The following is a 19637-nucleotide window of genomic DNA, read 5'->3' as shown; positions in this document are numbered from 1 at the left end:
AAGCAGCAGAGGAAGAAGATGAGGTTAGAGTGGGTGGAAAATCAAGGTGATGCCTTGGGCATCACTTTAACTTGGCCTAGGCCCATCTGGGAGTGCAGGGAGGAGTCCGGAGATTACGATGATGGATATTGATATACCATTTTCAACAGGGTACAGTAATTCACAATACGGTAATATCCATGGACGTCTTTCATCAGGTAAGGCCAGCTGAGCAGCTATATCTCTTCCAAACCCGCTCACCCGTTGCACTTTGCAGCACATTTGCTCTGACCGACTCTCGTACCAGTCTACAGAGCTCTGCTTCCAGATATTCAGAGTTCGTGATCAGCAATCTTCTACCGCCTCTCTCTGTGTTTGCTCTACAACTCCTGTTTTAAGCTCAAATTAAATGCTTGTCACTGTAAAAGCCTCACAGGGCTAGAGTACAGTACTACTGCTCAGATTCATCTTTCGATAGCATGTTCACAGTGTCCTGATGGCTTTTCTATATTTCTCATCACCATAATCCTGTGATTAAAGTGAAATACCTCTGACTCAAGACCATTCAGTGCATTAGTGACTGAGAAGGCCCTGATGCTTCCACAGCTAAAGTCAGGTTAAGTCCATCACTGGCTCCAGAGCATATTTTAGATTTCTTTCTTTGGCTCCACGTCAACGTGCGAGCGGCCCAGCAGCCACCAAGAAAGGGTGCAGGCATGCAGTGCAAGGGTGACCACATATTATAACAACTGTTTGCACCAGTACAGCGTTTGCAGTTTCTCCGTTTTGTGGGAGCTGTTTCTAGTTCCGGTGCCAAGTGCTGTTGTTAAGCAAATGTGATCAGTAACACCAATGCAGGGGTTTTTAGAGGATGGCACTTACAGGAGGGCATGAAAGAAAAATCCATCCAGCCAATTCAGCAAAGGTAATAGCATCGCAAAATTTTATTTATTGAAAAAATAATAATCATTTTAGCATTTTGACCCCACCTCATTCATCTCCATAAGCTCCCAAGCTGGCTAACAATCAAGATAAAAAAAAACCAGAATTCAAAAGAAAAAAATTGCAGCCTCACAAAAACAACAGAAGAAAGCAAAGGAGCTGCATTAGCCAGTAGGCCACATTCCTTCTGGAATTTGGAGAGCTGAAAATGATGGCGCAGGATGCTTTTAGCTGAGGTTTCTTCACGGTGAGAGACAAAGCTTTCATTGGCTGTGAAAAGTACTTTCTCTTTCTATGGTTTTGCCTCTGTGATGTCATAGTATTGAGCACATCATCCCTGATTGGTTGGAAACACTATGAAGAAATCTGCTTACGGTGCCAAAGGAGTTCCCAGTTGGCTTCAAACAAGAGTGAAACTCAGGATAAGCAGACTCAGTGCTCTATCAAAGAGAACAGAGTGTTTGGTTCTGTTACTACTGCTCTGCGCTTGGTGGAAGGGATGGGATGCGGTCAAAGAAGCCTTCAAAGAAGGTTGTATTCATAGGAAGGGCTGTTGGGTCAGTGTCCATGAATTAATATGACCTCCTTTGAAGGCTTCTTTGACCACATCCCATTCCATCCCTTCCACCAACACAATAATGATATATGATTACATGTGATTCGGAGTATCAGGCTTATATTTCCATTGACAACAAATAGACAATATTTCCATTGACATTAGACAAACAAGTGTCCTAAGTCCAAATAGTGGGTTTGGTGGGCTGAGGACAAGAAACACCTTCAGTTTTCTCTTAGCATTCCTTCTGAAGTTTAGTATGAATTATTTTTGCCAATGGCTGGTGGAAGTTAATGCTGATTTTTCAATGCAGGGGCTACACCTGGTTGTCACCTGCATACAGCACAATCCTATCCTCCCCACCCCCTGCTGATGCAGCTGCACCAAAAAAAGATCATGCTGTATCCAGTGGGGAAGGGGGCAAGTTCAGGAGGCTTCAGTAGGGAAAGGGGATTTAAAGCCTGCGTAAGCCTGCATAAGCCTCTTGCTCTGCAGTGGGTCTCCTTAGACCTGCACTAGCAATTTCGCTAGTGCAAGTCTGAGGAGAGAAAGGGGGAGGGCAGGCTGCTGTTGGAGGGGAAAGGAACCAGCATGAACCATCACTGCTGGATCCACCCCGTCTGCAGCCTGCCCTGTTCTGCCTTCCCTGCCCTCTTACCTTCCTCAGCAGTAGGCTAGAGCTCCAGCAATGTGTGCTGTTGATCCAGCAGCAGGCTATTGGAAAGCAATTCACAACTACTTTTCAGTAGCCAGCACTGGCAGAATGCACATTCCACCAGCACTTTCAGCCCATAGGATCGGGCTGTTAGTTTACCAGTTATGGATGTCTTGTTTAACTGGAGTGATCTTCAATGTCATGGTTCAGTACTGGAATGGATACCTTCCTAAAAGATGGGATGCTGCCTCTGAATGCATACAGAATGCCTTTTTCTTGTAACCACCGCAAAGCTTGATATCATCTGGGATGAGAAGAAAATGGTTTTCAGGCTGAGATGATTACTTGTAGCGAGTCCATCTCATTTTAGTAACTATAAGCACCAGGTAAGTCCAAGTCTTTCAAAGGCATGTCTTAAACCACTTTGTCAAGGGAAGCCCTTCCATCTTGTTCACAAAATCCTGCCTGATCCAATGCCAGCTTCACTACAGAACTGCAGAAGCATGGCGTGAAGCTCCAGAAAGAGTGTGATACATTCTGCTGTTTCAGCACTCTTTATCTCTGTCCAATATCCCTACAAAGCTGGAAATGATTGCCTCTGCAGAAGGTATTATTGATGCCTGACCATGTCATGCCTAGCTCTCTCCTGCCCTCTAGTGGCATTATCCGCTCACTTCCATTCCCCTGCCCCACAAAAAAATTCCAATAAGCCATTAAGAAGACAGATTGTTAGTAGAGGGATCAATTTAGGTTTTTATGTGTATGCCTACATTTTGTAGTCAAGAATCTACTCCATCACATGTGAAGAGCCACTGTAAATTTAAACCTTGGGAAGGTTGAGTGATGCATAACTATATTAATTGGCTTTGGGGTCCAAAGAATATTCATTTGAATTATTTAGAATCTCTTATTTTGACTGAGCTCTTACACTGCAGGATTGAAAACTGATGCAATATATAGTACAATTGAATATACTTAAAGCCTATGAAGACTCATAGGTCTCTTGTATAAATGCACTGATAATAGCACTGGATAAACATAAACATCTCAGAAACAATTCTAATTAACGTTCCCTCATTCAGGACTTCTCGCTTCTACAGATAAATGGTTGAATGCAGAAATGATAGCCAGAAGTTTATCAGTACTAGAGATATGAATAGCCAACTTGTTCCTATTCACCCCCTTCCACCTGGTGGGTCTATACACAATATCTGCCTAGGGTTAAGATCTGCCAAATTGCTTCCTACTGTTAGATTCTGCATAGTGATTAATTACCAGAACCATCAGATCTTCACAAATGAACAAACATAAATAATTTCTATACTGTGCAAATCTAAAACATTCTGAGGGTTTTATAATCTTGACGCAGCTGTGGGTGCTTAGCTTACAGACAATCCAATGTTGCCCCAATGGTGCTCATGCAGTGCTGGATGTTTGAGACACACAGGGAGTAAGCAGTTGATGGAAAGGCTTGAACTGCCCTTTAAGAACATAAGAACAGCCCCACTGGATCAGGCCATGGGCCCATCTAGTCCAGCTTCCTGTATCTCACAGCGGCCCACCAAATGCCCCAGGGAGCACACCAGATAACAAGAGACGTCATCCTAGTGCCCTCCCTGCATCTGGCATTCTGATATAGCCCATTTCTAAAATCAGGAGGTTGCGCATACACATCATGGCTTGTAATCCTTAATGGATTTTTCCTCCAGAAACTTGTCCAATCCCCTTTTAAAGGCATCCAGGCCAGATGCCATTACCACATCCTATGGCAAGGAGTTCCACAGACCAACCACACACTGAGTAAAGAAATATTTTCTTTTGTCTGTCCTAACTCTCCCAACACTCTAATTTTAGTGGATGTCCCCTGGTTCTGGTGTTATGTGTGAGTGTAAAGGGCATCTCTCTATCCACTTTATCCTTCCCATGCATAATTTTGTGTGTCTCAATCATGTCCCCCCTCAGGCATCCCTTTTCTAAGCTGAAGAGGCCCAAACGCCGTAGCCTTTCCTCATAAGGAAGGTGCCCCAGCCCAGTAATCATCTTAGTCGTTCTCTTTTGAACCTTTTCCATTTCCACTATGTCTTGACACTGCAATAGGAGCCCCAGCCACCAGCAGAGACCAGGTAAGCACTGAACAGCACAGGGGTGTGGGGAAGGTGGCAGAAGGCATTTCTGGGAGGGAGGAATGGGGGTGGGATTGGCCCAGGAGGGGGTGGGGCTTGCACTCCTCCGCTGAATTCTGTTCCCCCTTCCAGGCTTAGAAGCCCAACACAGAGCTTCATGAGTCTGCACCAGCTAAATACTGGAGCAGCTCTAAGAAGCCCCACTTAGCAGGCTGGGGATTTACTCCAGATGAATGTCCCCTTACTCCAAGGAGACCTCCAGCCTGCTCAAATCCAGCACAGATACAGTGGTAGCCATTTGACACCACTGTTCCTTGGATGGACAGGATTGAGCTCTGAGGGTGCAAAATCAAAATGTCAAAATAAAAATTTACCCTCTGGTATATGAATAAGGTATGCATCTTGAAATTCTGGGGTTCTGATGCTCTAATATGTGACAACCAAAGATGTTTCTCAACGTTCTATTACAATAGAAATTGAGCAGTTTGGTGAAAAGTGCAGAGAATGATTGATTGAGAGAGATGTCTGGCAAACCTAGGCTCTGCTATGGCAAAAACAATCCTATTTGTCAAAATATTAACATTCTGCATGCCAGTCAAGGCCACACTACACACTGTGCATATGAGCATACAATTTGCCCCTGCAATTTTTGTGCCAGTGACAGTTTTCTGCTTTGGGCAAACAGCAACTGAGGGTGGGCAGCAATTGTCCTCGGGACCACAGTGCTAGAGAAAAGAATTAAAATGCCCTTGAGGAGATTCCAAAGCCTGAAGACAATGGCACAAAACCAAACCAGAATGAGGGCAGCAAGCAGTGCCCTAACACTACATGGAGGAATATTTCCAAGCCACCTCATAGCTCACTGAAAAATGGGTGAAAAGGGGGGGGAGTGCATTTTCTAGGGGATGTTTTTTCTCAAAAGTACACTCCTTATTCATCTTGGGTCCAAATCCTAACCAAATTTCCAGCACTGGCGTAGCTGCGTCAATGGGATGTGTGTTGTATCCTACAGTTGGGTGGCATTCACAGAGGCCTCCTCAAAGTAAGGAAATGTTTGTTCCCTTTCCTTGGAGCTGCATTACCCTTATGCTGGTGCTGGAAAGTGGGTTAGGATTGTGCCCTTAGCCCAATAAGAATTCTCTGTTAGAAAGTCTTAGAACCCCTCACCAAACAGTAATTCCTATGCTTCTTTGGGAAACCCATTCCAGCTAAAGTGCTACAAATCCAAGCAACATCTGCAACATAGATATATCTTAGGAGTCTGTTTTTGCCTCATAAAGGTCAATAAGTGCAGTCACAACAGACCTGGAATGTAATATTGCTCTTTGTTAAGTGTCAAGCCCAATGAACACGTAGTTCAGATGCTCTCTTCTAGTGGTTGTGTCTGTTTGTTTTTTTAAATTTAATATTGGGTTATTCCAGAACCAGCAAAAACAAAAGCTATGTCATTGTCCTTAATCGTATTAGTTTTGTTAATTTTGTTACAGCTTATTAAAAAGGTGAGTTACATCAACCAAAGAACATGCTGTTTTTCTCCAGTATTATGCAAAATAACTTCCAGTCTTTTAAAACCAGTTGGTCTAGTAAAAATATACTGTCTCACTTGGTCTGGACTTTCTCAGACTTTGTGGTCAATGCAGCTACTAATATTCCTTCACTCCTCTGTGCTAAAGAGTATCAACTCTAGCACACTGACATGTAATTACAGTAAAGGACACTTCTTTTTAATCAGATGTAGAGCAGCCTTGAGAACCTCTTCTCTAGAGGGACTGGCATCAACAGGCTGACATATGGGATTCTCCATCCTTTTGTAAGACTCTTCGACTCTGTCCAAAAAAAAAAAAAAAAAAAAAAAAAAGCAAGCAATGATACAAATATGGTCCACATGTAGTAGAAGTCAACAGTAAAGCTGGTTTTGAATGGGACTCAAATGGATCATGATCTATTCGCTGATTTCTTTAACCCATTTTTGCCCGGCCCACAGATGTACACATTTTATCCCTGTTCTGTATATGCAGTGTTGGGAAGAATGGCTTAAATGAAGCTGCAACCCTAAAACACACTTCCTAGGAAGTAAGTTGCATTAAACTTAGAAATAACGTTCCCATTTTCTCTTGCCTTAAGCCAGGAAAAGGCATAAGACAGAAATAAGTGACAATACAGACTGTATACAGTTCTTTTTCAATGTTCTGGCCCCAAGCATAATGACATTTGATCAGTGGTCTCCACATTGGAGACCACAGCATGTCACAAACAGCCTCCCTGGTGTGACCAGAGCTTATGTCTAAATCTCTAACAAAAACCCTTGACTTCCGACGGGCGGACTTCCCTCAAATGAGGAGGCTGGTTAGAAGGAGGTTGAAAGGGAGGGTAAAAAGAGTCCAGTCTCTCCAGAGTGCATGGAGGCTGCTTAAAACAACAGTAATAGAGGCCCAGCAGAGGTGTATACCGCAAAGAAAGAAGGGTTCCACTAAATCCAGGAGAGTGCCCGCATGGCTAACCAGCCAAGTTAGAGAGGCTGTGAAGGGCAAGGAAGCTTCCTTCCGTAAATGGAAGTCTTGCCCTAATGAAGAGAATAAAAAGGAACATAAACTGTGGCAAAAGAAATGTAAGAAGGTGATAGGGGAGGCCAAGCGAGACTATGAGGAACGCATGGCCAGCAACATTAAGGGGAATAATAAAAGCTTCTTCAAATATGTTAGAAGCAGGAAACCCGCCAGAGAAGCGGTTGGCCCTCTGGATGGTGAGGGAGGGAAAGGGGAGATAAAAGGAGACTTAGAGATGGCAGAGAAATTAAATGAGTTCTTTGCATCTGTCTTCACGGCAGAAGACCTCGGGCAGATACCGCTGCCCGAACGGCCCCTCCTAACCGAGGAGTTAAGTCAGATAGAGGTTAAAAGAGAAGATGTTTCAGACCTCATTGATAAATTAAAGATCAATAAGTCATCGGGCCCTGATGGCATACACCCAAGGGTTATTAAGGAATTGAAGAATGAAGTTGCAGATCTCTTGACTAAGGTATGCAACTTGTCCCTCAAAACGGCCACGGTACCAGAAGATTGGAGGATAGCAAATGTCACGCCTATTTTTAAAAAGGGAAAGAGGGGGGACCCGGGAAACTATAGGCCGGTCAGCCTAACATCCATACCGGGTAAGATGGTGGAATGCCTCATCAAAGATAGGATCTCAAAACACATAGATGAACAGGCCTTGCTGAGGGAGAGTCAGCATGGCTTCTGTAAGGGTAAGTCTTGCCTCACGAACCTTATAGAATTCTTTGAAAAGGTCAACAGGCATGTGGATGCGGGAGAACCCGTGGACATTATATATCTGGACTTTCAGAAGGCATTTGACACGGTCCCTCACCAAAGGCTACTGAAAAAACTCCACAGTCAGGGAATTAGAGGACAGGTCCTCTCGTGGATTGAGAACTGGTTGGAGGCCAGGAAGCAGAGAGTGGGTGTCAATGGGCAATTTTCACAATGGAGAGAGGTGAAAAGCGGTGTGCCCCAAGGATCTGTCCTGGGACCGGTGCTTTTCAACCTCTTCATAAATGACCTGGAGACAGGGTTGAGCAGTGAAGTGGCTAAGTTTGCAGATGACACCAAACTTTTCCGAGTGGTAAAGACCAGAAGTGATTGTGAGGAGCTCCAGAAGGATCTCTCCAGACTGGCAGAATGGGCAGCAAAATGGCAGATGCGCTTCAATGTCAGTAAGTGTAAAGTCATGCACATTGGGGCAAAAAATCAAAACTTTAGATATAGGCTGATGGGTACTGAGCTGTCTGTGACAGATCAGGAGAGAGATCTTGGGGTGGTGGTGGACAGGTCGATGAAAGTGTCGACCCAATGTGCGGCGGCAGTGAAGAAGGCCAATTCTATGCTTGGGATCATTAGGAAGGGTATTGAGAACAAAACGGCTAATATTATAATGCCGTTGTACAAATCGATGGTAAGGCCACACCTGGAGTATTGTGTCCAGTTCTGGTCGCCGCATCTCAAAAAAGACATAGTGGAAATGGAAAAGGTGCAAAAGAGAGCGACTAAGCTGATTACGGGGCTGGGGCACCTTCCTTATGAGGAAAGGCTACGGCGTTTGGGCCTCTTCAGCCTAGAAAAGAGACGCTTGAGGGGGGACATGATTGAAACATACAAAATTATGCAGGGGATGGACAGAGTGGATAGGGAGATGCTCTTTACACTCTCACATAATACCAGAACCAGGGGACATCCACTAAAATTGAGTGTTGGGCGGGTTAGGACAGACAAAAGAAAATATTTCTTTACTCAGCGCGTGGTCAGTCTGTGGAACTCCTTGCCACAGGATGTGGTGCTGGCGTCTAGCCTAGACGCCTTTAAAAGGGGATTGGACGAGTTTCTGGAGGAAAAATCCATTATGGGGTACAAGCCATGATGTGTATGCGCAACCTCCTGATTTTAGGAATGGGTTAAGTCAGAATGCCAGATGTAGGGGAGAGCACCAGGACAAGGTCTCTTGTTATCTGGTGTGCTCCCTGGGGCATTTGGTGGGCCGCTGTGAGATACAGGAAGCTGGACTAGATGGGCCTATGGCCTGATCCAGTGGGGCTGTTCTTATGTTCTTATGTTCTTATGTACTGCTGGAGAGGCTTCCATTGTCACTGCTGATCACTCCCCATGTTCGCTCCGCCCTACCATGTCTGCCAGGAAATCTTGGGGCAGAGGCTGCTGGGGCAGCAGAACGTGGAAGCAGCGGGGCAAAGCAAACATGGGGGGGCATCAGTGGTGACAATGAAAGCCTCCCCTGTGGAACAGTAAGCTCTGTTCGCACAGGGGAAGGATTAGCAAGGGGGCCAGATCCAGCTGCAGGTCGGAGTCTCAATAGTCCTGCATTTGATAATATTGCAGTTCTTATTAGTACATACTTTTGGCGGAAAACGCAACTTGCTTCCAGCTCTGCCTCCTCCTTTGTTTTCTCCATTCCTCGTCCCTGCAGCCGCCGGATCCTTTCCTCAGGACTCACAGTTAGCATTAGGACCATATCTGGTCTGAGAAGGTCTTCAGGCCACTGGTATACTTGGTGATGAAGTGGCGGGAGATCTTCCACTTTCCCGCTTATTTCCGTGGCAATGGCATATGCTGCAGTGCTGTGCCAGTACCTATCAAATGACAGACACCTATAATTCTGTCCTTCCAAGGAAGCCCAAATGCAGTTCTGCAAATAAAATAAGCTATGCTGAATAGGCAAGTATGTATCTACAAAAATGAGTATGTACAGTATTCTTATTGGTGGCTATGACATTCTGAATTGTATACTATAGATCATATTGGCATTCTTTCCCCAAAGACCTCAAGGAATTATAGGGTCAGCTCATTTTAGCTTCACAGCAACCCTGTAAGGGTAGGGCAGGTTGGGGGAAAGTGACTACAAAGGGACTTACTTTTGAGTAAACATACATAGGCAGGCTGTTAGTCAGGGCTTATCACACTTTGCTCACTTGCTCTTTGGGGGGGGCTCTTAGACTGTCATCACGCAGCTGACATCCAAGCATAATGACATTTGATCAGCAGTCTGCGCATTGGTTAGATCATCACATGTGTTACTGGGGAAAACTGGTTAACAATGACAATAGTGATACACTGACATGATGCCTGTGCCCAAATACAGCAGACACAGAAAGCATATGCTCAGTCTACTGCATCTGTCACACAGAAGAAATGTTGTTGTTCCTCATGTGACTGCAAGAGGGAAAGCAATGACTGGCTGGTCCTTCTAGAAGTACCTGAACTCTCCCTGTATGTATTCATTCTTAGCAAGAACAAAAAGACTGTATATTTAAATGGGAATAACTAACAAGGGGCTGGCTGGGAACACTAAGAACAGATGTTACATTTAGTTATGGGCAATGATAAAGTTTATTCTATTTTACAAACCTATCTACAACCACTGGTGACTTCGTGGAGGCCTGAGCTATTTCAGAAGCAACGATGTAGTTGGTCACCGCGTAAAATGCTCTCCGTATGAGGGTTGGTTCCTCATCGAAAATCTTTCTCCACTGGTTGACGCAAGACGGAGGAGATCTCAGGAGAACAGCATTCAGCGAGTCTTTCAAAGACTGAGTTACTGTAGTTTTACCTACATTTACACAGGGGAGCGATATCCTTTATGTGGCACAGCTTCAGAGTGGAGCAGATTTATAAGAAATCAGCTAAGGGCACAATCCCAACTTGTGCTGGAACAGCCAGGCCAAGTGGTCTGCACTGTATCCAGTGCAAGGTAGGTGCTGACTGCAGTGCAACTCAGAGTAAGGGGATATTTTTCTCCTTACCCTGTGATGAGCCCCAGCCACCCCACGTGGCTACTTGGATCAGTGCCAGCAATCTTGTGCAAATCCAAGAAGCCTGTGTAAGGCCAACTGGGCCGGGAGTGGGGTTTAGGATTCAGCCTGCACTGCTGCAGCAGATCCCATCCCCCTCCCAGGCCTGATCCGCCTCTTGCTCCACCCTCCCTTCACCCAAAACCATTCCTTCCCCACCTCTGCTCCGCCCTCCCGCCACCCAACCCCTGCATTGCCTAGCTCCACACTTAACTGTGCCAGCCTCTGTGGGATTGGATCTGGCACTGGGAGGCAAGCATCTATTGTTATGCCAGCATGCCCGGCTCTCAAGTAGCCACAAACATGCTGGGTGGCATGTTCATGACACTCCTGGGCTGCCGCAAGGGGCCTGTGCTGACTCAACTCTCACCATGGATTGCTCTGTAAGCCTTGTTTGTCCTGGTCACACTTTAGCTACACAGAAAGGAGACTTGCCTCTGAAGATGAGTAAGGGCTGAAAGCACTTGCTATGGCCGCCACTAATGTTGTAAAGCATCTACCAGATGCAACTAACTTTGTAAAGCAGCTACCAGCTTCCCTCCCAGAGCTGGGGACAGCCGTGTCAAAAAGCTGTGGTCAAAACAGAAGAAAAGGCCACTACACTGTATAAGTCCATTGTCTGTGACACTTGTAGAGGCAGTTGTTAGACGGAGTCCATGACAACCTAAATTTCAATGAAAGACTATACAAGGTTTTCATGCAGCCTGAACACAATAAGTCCTCAGCTGTAAGCTGAAGTAATACCCCATGTCAGTGGTATTCAAACTGGGCGGTCACGACGCCCCAGCCTGTGGGTCCTGGCCTCTGCCCCCTTAAGGGGTGGGGGTAGCCAGGAGACAGGGGGAAGGCAGCGGTGCAATCCGCAGGATCGCGCCACTCAGGGAGGCTACAGGGGCTTGGGTGCACTTGCCCAAGCCTCCTGCAGCCTCCCAGCAACCTTCAGCAGGGCTCCCCAGGTCAGGAAAAGGGAGAGTGGGGCAATCGTGCTCCGCTTTCACTTTTGCGGAGGCAGAGCAGATCGCTCCACTCTCCCTTTCCCTGACCTGGGGCGCCCTGCAGGCGCTCGCGCAGGGCTCCCCGCACACAGGGACGGCTGCTGCAGGAACTGGAGGGTGCATCCCAGTCCCTGCAGCCCCCTGAGCAACGCGATCCTGGGGATCCTGGGGGTCGCGTTGCCCCCTGAGCAACGCGAGCAACCTGAGCCCCTGAGCAACGCAATCCTGGGGATCGCGTCGCTATCTTCCCCCTGCCCCTGCTGCCTCCACCTCGCCCCCGCAAAGACTTACTGCAGATTTCAAACTCCCGGACAGTTTTAAAACCGCAGCCCCGTGTGTACAGAATTGCAGCCTGAGTGTGCACAGAATGGTAGCCTTGGCATCAGCTTCATAAAGGAGAGCTGCAACCTCCTTGAAATACCTGTGACGCTGAGAAGTTTTAAGAATTAGGAGGGGGGAAAGCCCTCCACATATATAGGTAGTAGTGAGCTGTATCTCTTTATCCAAAGTATGTTGACACTTCAGTAATTATTTATTAGAGATGCTGTGCAAGGCTTGCACTCTCACCTGTGGCATCCAGCCCCTCAATAACGATCACAGGAAAATCTCCCTTCTTTGGATGTTCAGGGCACTTCTCCACAAAGTCAAGGACCGCTTTGGTTTCCGGAATGAGAGACGTGCACTGTAATGAGAGTGTATATTTATTCAGAAGACCTCTGCACTCCAGTATTCTTCTGCAAGCAAGTACCTGACACAGTAGCTTGACTGTGTCAGAGCACAGAATATCATTGCAAAGCTTTAGTCAAAAGAGAGGAGCAATTTCCAGAGCAAGCTTCTTGTTTCTCGGATGGTAGGACATCTAAGCAGTACTGTGGAGGAAAAAAGGAAAAGACTTTCTATTTTCTGCTGCCCCCACCAAGTCCAAAACTGTCCTTATCCATCAGCTATCATCACCCTCTTGCTCAAGCAAATAGGCAAGTACTGAGTTCAATTCAATGCATATCTACTCAGAAATCTCATTGTGTTCAGTGGAACTTACTCCCAGGAAAGCATGTATAGTAGAGAGAAACCTAAAAGTGTCAAGAGGCTACAGGGCAATGTGTAAACAACTCCACAGTTAACACGCTTGTTTGCCAGAGAACAAAGCTGGAAACAGTGTTTAATGTCTATAGAGAAGATGAAAGGCACAACTTATCAAACTGTTTCTGAAGGTTTGTCCTCTGAAGTACCACTTCAGATGGTCCACCTATTCGAAGTACCACTGAAAGTAACTGGTGGTGATTACATCATTGACAGTTCCTCCTGGGTTAGGAGGCCAGATGCAATGCAACAAAGACCAGTAAGAGACTCAGTGGATGGGAGGGCTTTTCTGAGTATGGAAAAGCATGCTTTGGAGCTCTGCCTGCTGAGCTGAGTTCGGTGTGTCATGTTCCTGGTCCCACTGCTGAATGGCAGGTGTCCAGGGTCCCATGTGCACCACCTGGTGGTACCCGTACCACTGGTTGAGAAATACTGGGCTAGAAGCTCTAATCACAGCAGGCGGTTGCCTTTAGTCACACACTCTGTACATGCTCAGAAACACCTTTTAAAAAAATGTGTGAATACTTCACACATTCCAGGGCCTTAGCCCTGGTGCCAGTGAAGACCAGCTGGTGTGAAGGGGCCACTCAGAGAACACTGACTGCGCCTGACCTCTTGCAGAACCTCGCGGGCAGCCTCCAGGGACCTGAACACGGCCTGGTGGAGGAGGTGAGGAACGGCGGGATGGAGCTGCGGGGGCTCCGCTTGGACGACGCGTGCCCTGCCCAGCAGCTCCTTGCCCCCTTGGGCTGCCCCCTTGAGGCTCCACAGGTCGCACCACAGCTCGCCGCCCGCAGCCTGCTCGTACTCGCGGAGGTGAGCCGGCGCCGGGAGCCAGAGGCGCAGCAGCTCTTGCAGGGAGCGCTCCGTCTCCAGCAGGCGCCGCGCGTCCTGGACGAGGAAGCCTCTCTCCAGCGCGGCGGCAGCGCCCCGGGGGCTGTAGGAGAGGAGCGGCAGGACCGCGCTGCTCCCGGCCCCCAGGCTGCTCTGCAGGGCGCTGTGCAGCCGAGCAGCCCAGATGCGCTCCGGGAGGCTCTGCGCGCCGGGGACGCAGAAGGAGAAGCACCTGCCCGGAGGGGGCACAAAGCAGCGGCGCAGAGACCCATTGCTCGCGGGCGCCCCCTCGCCGCTCAGGGCGAAGTGGACCAGCTCCGAGCTGGCCAGCTGCGCCACGAAGCGCAGATCCGAAGCAAGCGGCTGGCCAGCAGCCATGGCAGTCCCGGCTCTGAGCAGCGCCCACCGCCGCAGCATCTTATGGGCCCCCAAGCGGGAGGGCGAGGCCTCCAGGGCAGGGCAGGGCAGGAAACGAAAGCGAGCGCCTGCTGCGATCTGCGGGAGGGGCCGGCGCTGGGAAAGAGGGCGGGGCAGGGCCTCCCTCCCAGCTGGGTGGCTCAGGCGGAGAAACGAAAGCGCTGCTGGGGGAAGGCGCTGGAGAGGAGGGAAAACGAAATGGAAACTGGCGCCCAGGCTGCAGGGCCCAGCAAGTAGGCCCGAGGACAGAGAGAGCCCGCAGCTGGGTCCCCATTCATGTCAGTGTTTCATTTTGCATACATGAGACTTGATGCTCCCACGGGATCTGACTGTATACTTTCAACAGGCTACTACTTATATTCTTTTAACAGTGATTGTCAATGGGACTTACTCCTGGTAAATGTGGGTAGGATGGTGAACAATGTTCCTGCTTGATGATGTCACTTCCAGTCATGACACCACTTCCGGTGGGTCCTGACAGATTCTCACCTGGAAAAGTGGGTCCCAGTGCTGAATGTGTGAGAACCACTGCTATACATTGTATCGGGTGGTAATTTTGGGCAAGGGTTCCGCTTTTCCTCTGGTTGGTTTCAGCGGCTCCCCAGGGAGCCATGGCTTACACTTGGGGAACCACTGGGCTAGTCATTTCTTGTGGCATAAGCTTTCATGGTTCACAGTCTGTTTCCCCAGATGCCAGAAATATGACCTTCAGTTGGCAGAAGCACACACAGGCAGAGCGGGGAAGGGGAATAGTGGTTTGATTACGCTGTGAAATTCAGGAAGGAAGGCCTTTATAGCACTCCATAAAGCTTAGATGTATACAGTTCAAGGGCAGTGGCCACTCACAACAGTAGTGATTGCTGATGATAACACAGTCTTTTTGACTTTCATTTACTGAAGATCTGTAATGTAAAAGAAATTCCTGACCTTAATCCAAGTTAAATAGAATCAAGCATGCAGATAAAAAAATTCTAATAGTCCAGCAATTTCCTGGTGAAGTTTGTGAAGTATGAAATTTGATTTATTTGTATTGGACTCAACTTTCTTTCACACTACCAGTGCTAATTAGCATAGCAAACCTGACATGTTGGCAACCTTCAGTCTCGAAAGACTATGGTATCGCGCTCTGAAAGGTGGTTCTGGAACAGCGTCTAGTGTGGCTGAAAAGGCGGATTCGAGAGTGACAATCCCTTCCACACCGAGAGCAAGTGCAGTCTGTCCCTGGTCTGTCTCCCTGGCTATTGGCCTTCCTTCTTTGCCTCTTTGCCTCAGTCTGTTGGCCAAGTGTCTCTTCAAACTGGGAAAGGCCATGCTGCACAGCCTGCCTCCAAGCGGGCCGCTCAGAGGCCAGGGTTTCCCACTTGTTGAAGTCCACTCCTAAGGCCTTCAGATCCCTCTTGCAGATGTTCTTGTATTGCAGCTGTGGTCTACCTGTAGGGCGCTTTCCTTGCATGAGTTCTCCATAGAGGAAATCCTTTGGGATCCGGCCATCATCCATTCTCACAACATGACCGAGCCAACGCAGGCGTCTCTGTTTCAGCAGTGCATACATGCTAGGAATTCCAGCAGGTTCCAGGACTGTGTTGTTTGTCCTGCCAGGTGATGCCGAGGATGCGTCGGAGGCAGCACATGTGGAAAGCACTCAGTTTCCTCTCCTGTTGTGAGCGAAGAGTCCATGACTCGCTGCAGTACAGAAGTGTACTCAGGACGCAAGCTCTGTAGACCTGGATCTTGGTATGTTCCGTCAGCTTCTTGTTGGACCAGACTCTCTTTGTGAGTCTGGAAAACGTGGTAGCTGCTTTACCGATGCTCTTGTTTAGCTTGGTATCAAGAGAAAGAGTGTCGGAGATCGTTGAACCAAGGTACACAAACTCATGGACAACCTCCAGTTCATGTGCAGAGATTGTAATGCAGGGAGGTGAGTCCACATCCTGAACCATGACCTGTGTTTTCTTCAGGCTGATTGTCAGTCCAAAATCTTGGCAGGCCTTGCTAAAATGATCCATGAGCTGTTGGAGATCTTTGGCAGAGTGGGTAGTGACAGCTGCATCATCGGCAAAGAGGAAGTCATGCAGACATTTCAGCTGGACTTTGGATTTTGCTCTCAGTCTGGAGAGGTTGAAGAGCTTTCCGTCTGATCTGGTCCGGAGATAGATGCCTTTTGTTGCAGTTCCAAAGGCCTGCTTCAGCAGGACAGCGAAGAAAATCCCAAACAAGGTTGGTGTAAGAACACAGCCCTGCTTCACTTCGCTTTGGATGTCAAAGGGGTCTGATGTGGAGCCATCGAAGACAACAGTGCCCTTCATGTCCTTGTGGAAAGATCTGATGATGCTGAGGAGCCTGGGTGGACATCCGATCTTGGGGAGAATCTTGAAGAAGCCGTCTCTGCTGACCAGGTCGAAAGCCTTCGTGAGATCTATGAAGGCTTTAAAGAGTGGCTGTCGTTCCCTGCATTTCTCCTGCAGTTGTCTAAGGGAGAATACCATATCAGTGGTGGACCTGTTGGCTCGGAATCCACACTGTGATTCTGGATAGACGCTCTCTGCAAGTACCTGGAGCCTCTTTAGTGCAACTCGGGCAAACAGCTTTCCTACAACGCTAAGGAGAGAGATGCCGCGGTATTTGTTGCAGTCACCCCTGTTACCTTTGTTCTTGTACAGTGTGATGATGTTTGCATCCCTCATGTCTTGAGGTACTCCACCTTCTCTCCAGCAAAGACAGAAGATTTCATGCAGCTCAGTGACGATGATCTCTTTGCAGCACTTTAGGACTTCAGCAGGGATGCTGTCTTTTCCAGGTGCCTTGCCAAAGGCAAGGGAGTCCAGGGCCACATGAAGTTCTTCTAGGGTTGGTTCACTGTCAAGCTCTTCCAGCACAGGCAGGCACTCAATGTTGTTCAGTGCTTCTTCAGTGACTACATTTTCTCTGGAATATAGCTCAGAGTAGTGCTGCACCCAGCGTTCCATCTGCTGCGCCCGATCCTGGATGACCTCGCCTGTGGCAGACTTCAGAGGGGCAGTTTTCTTCTGTGTTGGACCTAGGGCCTGCTTGATACCGTCATGCATCCCCTTGATGTTGCCCGTGTCAGCTGCTATCTGTATCTCGGAACAGAGCTGGAGCCAGTAGTCGTTAGCACATCTCCTGGCAGTCTGTTGGACTTTGCTGCGAGCAGCTCAGAGGACCTGCAGGTTGCGCTCACTGGGACAGGCCTTGTATGCTGCTTGAGCTCTCCTCTTTTCCTCAATGACTGGTGTCAACTCCTCAGAGTGGGCTTCAAACCAGTCTGCTGCCTTGTAGTGCTCTCTTATCTAAGGGGAACAAGAACCTGGACTGTGTTTCAGCTTCTGGAACTTTTCACCACTTGGAGAAGTGGGCTATGAGGACATAACAAAGCAGAAACTGGGACAATGACATTGGTGCCTGGAAATTACTCTGGAGTTACTCTGGAGCAGTGATTCTCACACATTTAGCACTGGGACCCACTTTTTAGAATGAGAATCTGTCAGGACCCACCGGAAGTGATGTCATGGCCAGAAGTGACATAATCAAGCAGGAAAATATTTAACAATCCTAGGCTGCAATCCTACTCACACTAACCCAGGAGTAAGTCCCATTTACTATCATTGTTAAAAGAATATACGTAGTAGCTTGTTAAAAGTATAGGTCTGTAACATCTCCCCAAATGCAGTCACATACCATGGGAGCATCAAGTCTAATATATTAAAAATAACATATTGAAATGAATGGGGACCCACCTGAAATTGGCTTGCAACCCACCTAGTCGGTCCCAGCCCACAGTTTGAGAAACACTGCTCTGGAGAGAATCAAAGATGTTGGGACTAAGATTTCTTGACAGATACGTTCCAAAGATCAAATCATACAACACTATTAAATTTCTGCCTCAAATAAATCCTACAAAGGCAATATCATCAGCACTACTTGTTGGGGTATCCTGGATGCTCTAGGGGATGACCTGTGGGTTCCTCATCCTAAAGCAGAGCAATAGGCTTCAGAGGCCAGTTCCTCAAAGACAAACTGGATGAGATCTGTTCTCAGTCCATTTCCAGTACATTGCCCTGTCACCAAACTATTAACTGATTTTTTGTGCTGTTTGGGAGACCCCGAAAGGGCACTCTCCCTCCTCAGATGTGCCTGTTTCTTTCTAGTTAATATTGTATCATTGTAGCACATTACAAAAATCAAGAACTGAGCAAATGGAAAGCTGTAAAATAAAACTTTACTGAACCCAATAAAATCTTGTACCAATAAACAGAACTTTGCCAACGACAGATAAACTTCAAAATTTAATAACCATAGTTTACTGACAGTAGTTTTTCTTCTCATCTATAATCACCAGAATATTAAAACCAGAATAAAATCTAGAGACTCCTGTGTCTTCTGCTTCTTTTAAAGTCAATCTAGCTTGTTTGTTTGTTTTGAAGGGGGAATGGGATGGCAGGGCTACAGAGCGTCTTCTTCTATGAACTTGGAATTAGGTTTGAAGAAGGATCTAGTGTTGTTAGCGCCACATAGGCAGGCAGAAATTCAACCGATGAACATTCCCATTTTTGCATCTCCATTCTTGTGCCTTCTCCATTCCTGTCTCCATTCCTCCATTCCTCAGCCAATCAACTATTACAAGCATGGCAGCTTTGGCTGTGTGGAGGAAGCATTGCATATCCAGCCCCCTGGTGCCCACCCCACGAACCTTCTCTGGGTTTGCTGGCATGGGCACTGCCCTAAAAGGCCAGATTTAGGAGCAAGTGAGCCAGGTGACCACCTGGGGTGTTGTGCCAGGGAAGGGATCAATCAGTTCAATTAGAAAAATGAAAATTTTTCTATGTTTACTTATGCCTGGTATGAATAACCACAGAATGATACAGCCATGCATGCCTTTATCCTCTTAAGAAAGGGGTAAGTAATACATAAGAACATAAGAACAGCCCCGCTGGATCAGGCCATAGGCCCATCTAGTCCAGCTTCCTGTATCTCACAGCGGCCCACCAAATGCCCCAGGGAGCACACCAGATAACAAGAGACCTGCATCCTGGTGCCCTCCCCTACATCTGGCATTCTGACACAGCCCATTCCTAAAATCAGGAGGTTGCGCATACACATCATGGCTTGTAACCCATAATGGATTTTTCCTCCAGAAACTTGTCCAATCCCCTTTTAAAGGCGTCCAGGTCAGACGCCATCACCACATCCTGTGGCAAGGAGTTCCACGGACCAACCACACGCTGAGTAAAGAAATATTTTCTTTTGTCTGTTCTAACTCTCCCAACACTCAATTTTAGTGGATGTCCCCTGGTTCTGGTGTTATGTGAGAGTGTAAAGAGCATCTCCCTATCCACTCTGTCCATCCCCTGCATAATTTTGTATGTCTCAATCATGTCCCCCCTCAGGCGTCTCTTTTCTAGGCTGAAGAGGCCCAAACGCTGTAGCCTTTCCTCATAAGGAAGGTGCCCCAGCCCCATAATCATCTTAGTCGCTCTCTTTTGCAACTGCAAAAGAGAAAAATACATGCAGATTGTGTATCAAAGTCATGTAAGGGGTTAGGAGTGCAATAAACCAGTGGTTCCCAAACTGTGGGCCAGGACCCACTGGTGGGTCACAACCTGATTTTTGTTGGGTTGCCAAAGGATGATGGAAAGATCTGATAACAAATTGCCTCAAATCCTGAGGCTATTGAAAAATCAGA

At 47.5% G+C, this 19637-nt stretch overlaps 1 protein-coding gene across 2 annotated transcripts; it reads right to left on the bottom strand.

The window, feature by feature from the left end:
* Positions 1-905: 905 nt before the first annotated feature.
* On the bottom strand, positions 906-13984 carry CMPK2 (cytidine/uridine monophosphate kinase 2). Of its 2 annotated transcripts, none has more exons than XM_066612302.1 (5): positions 13298-13984; positions 12173-12287; positions 10168-10369; positions 9159-9392; positions 906-2436 (listed from the first exon to the last, which is right to left on the bottom strand). In XM_066612302.1, exons 1-5 carry the CDS (start codon positions 13934-13936, stop codon positions 2433-2435), a joined length of 1194 nt encoding a protein of 397 aa, XP_066468399.1. In that variant the 5' UTR covers positions 13937-13984; the 3' UTR covers positions 906-2432. The 2 variants fall into 2 exon arrangements, with proteins under 2 accessions (XP_066468399.1, XP_066468391.1); XM_066612294.1 differs by having other exon boundaries at positions 906-6081; positions 13298-13982.
* Between the last annotated feature and the right edge of the window lie 5653 nt (positions 13985-19637).

The sequence above is a fragment of the Tiliqua scincoides genome, chromosome 1, assembly GCF_035046505.1.
Source record: "Tiliqua scincoides isolate rTilSci1 chromosome 1, rTilSci1.hap2, whole genome shotgun sequence".
NCBI lineage: Eukaryota > Metazoa > Chordata > Lepidosauria > Squamata > Scincidae > Tiliqua > Tiliqua scincoides.
This window is presented reverse-complemented; position numbering and strand designations above follow the sequence as displayed.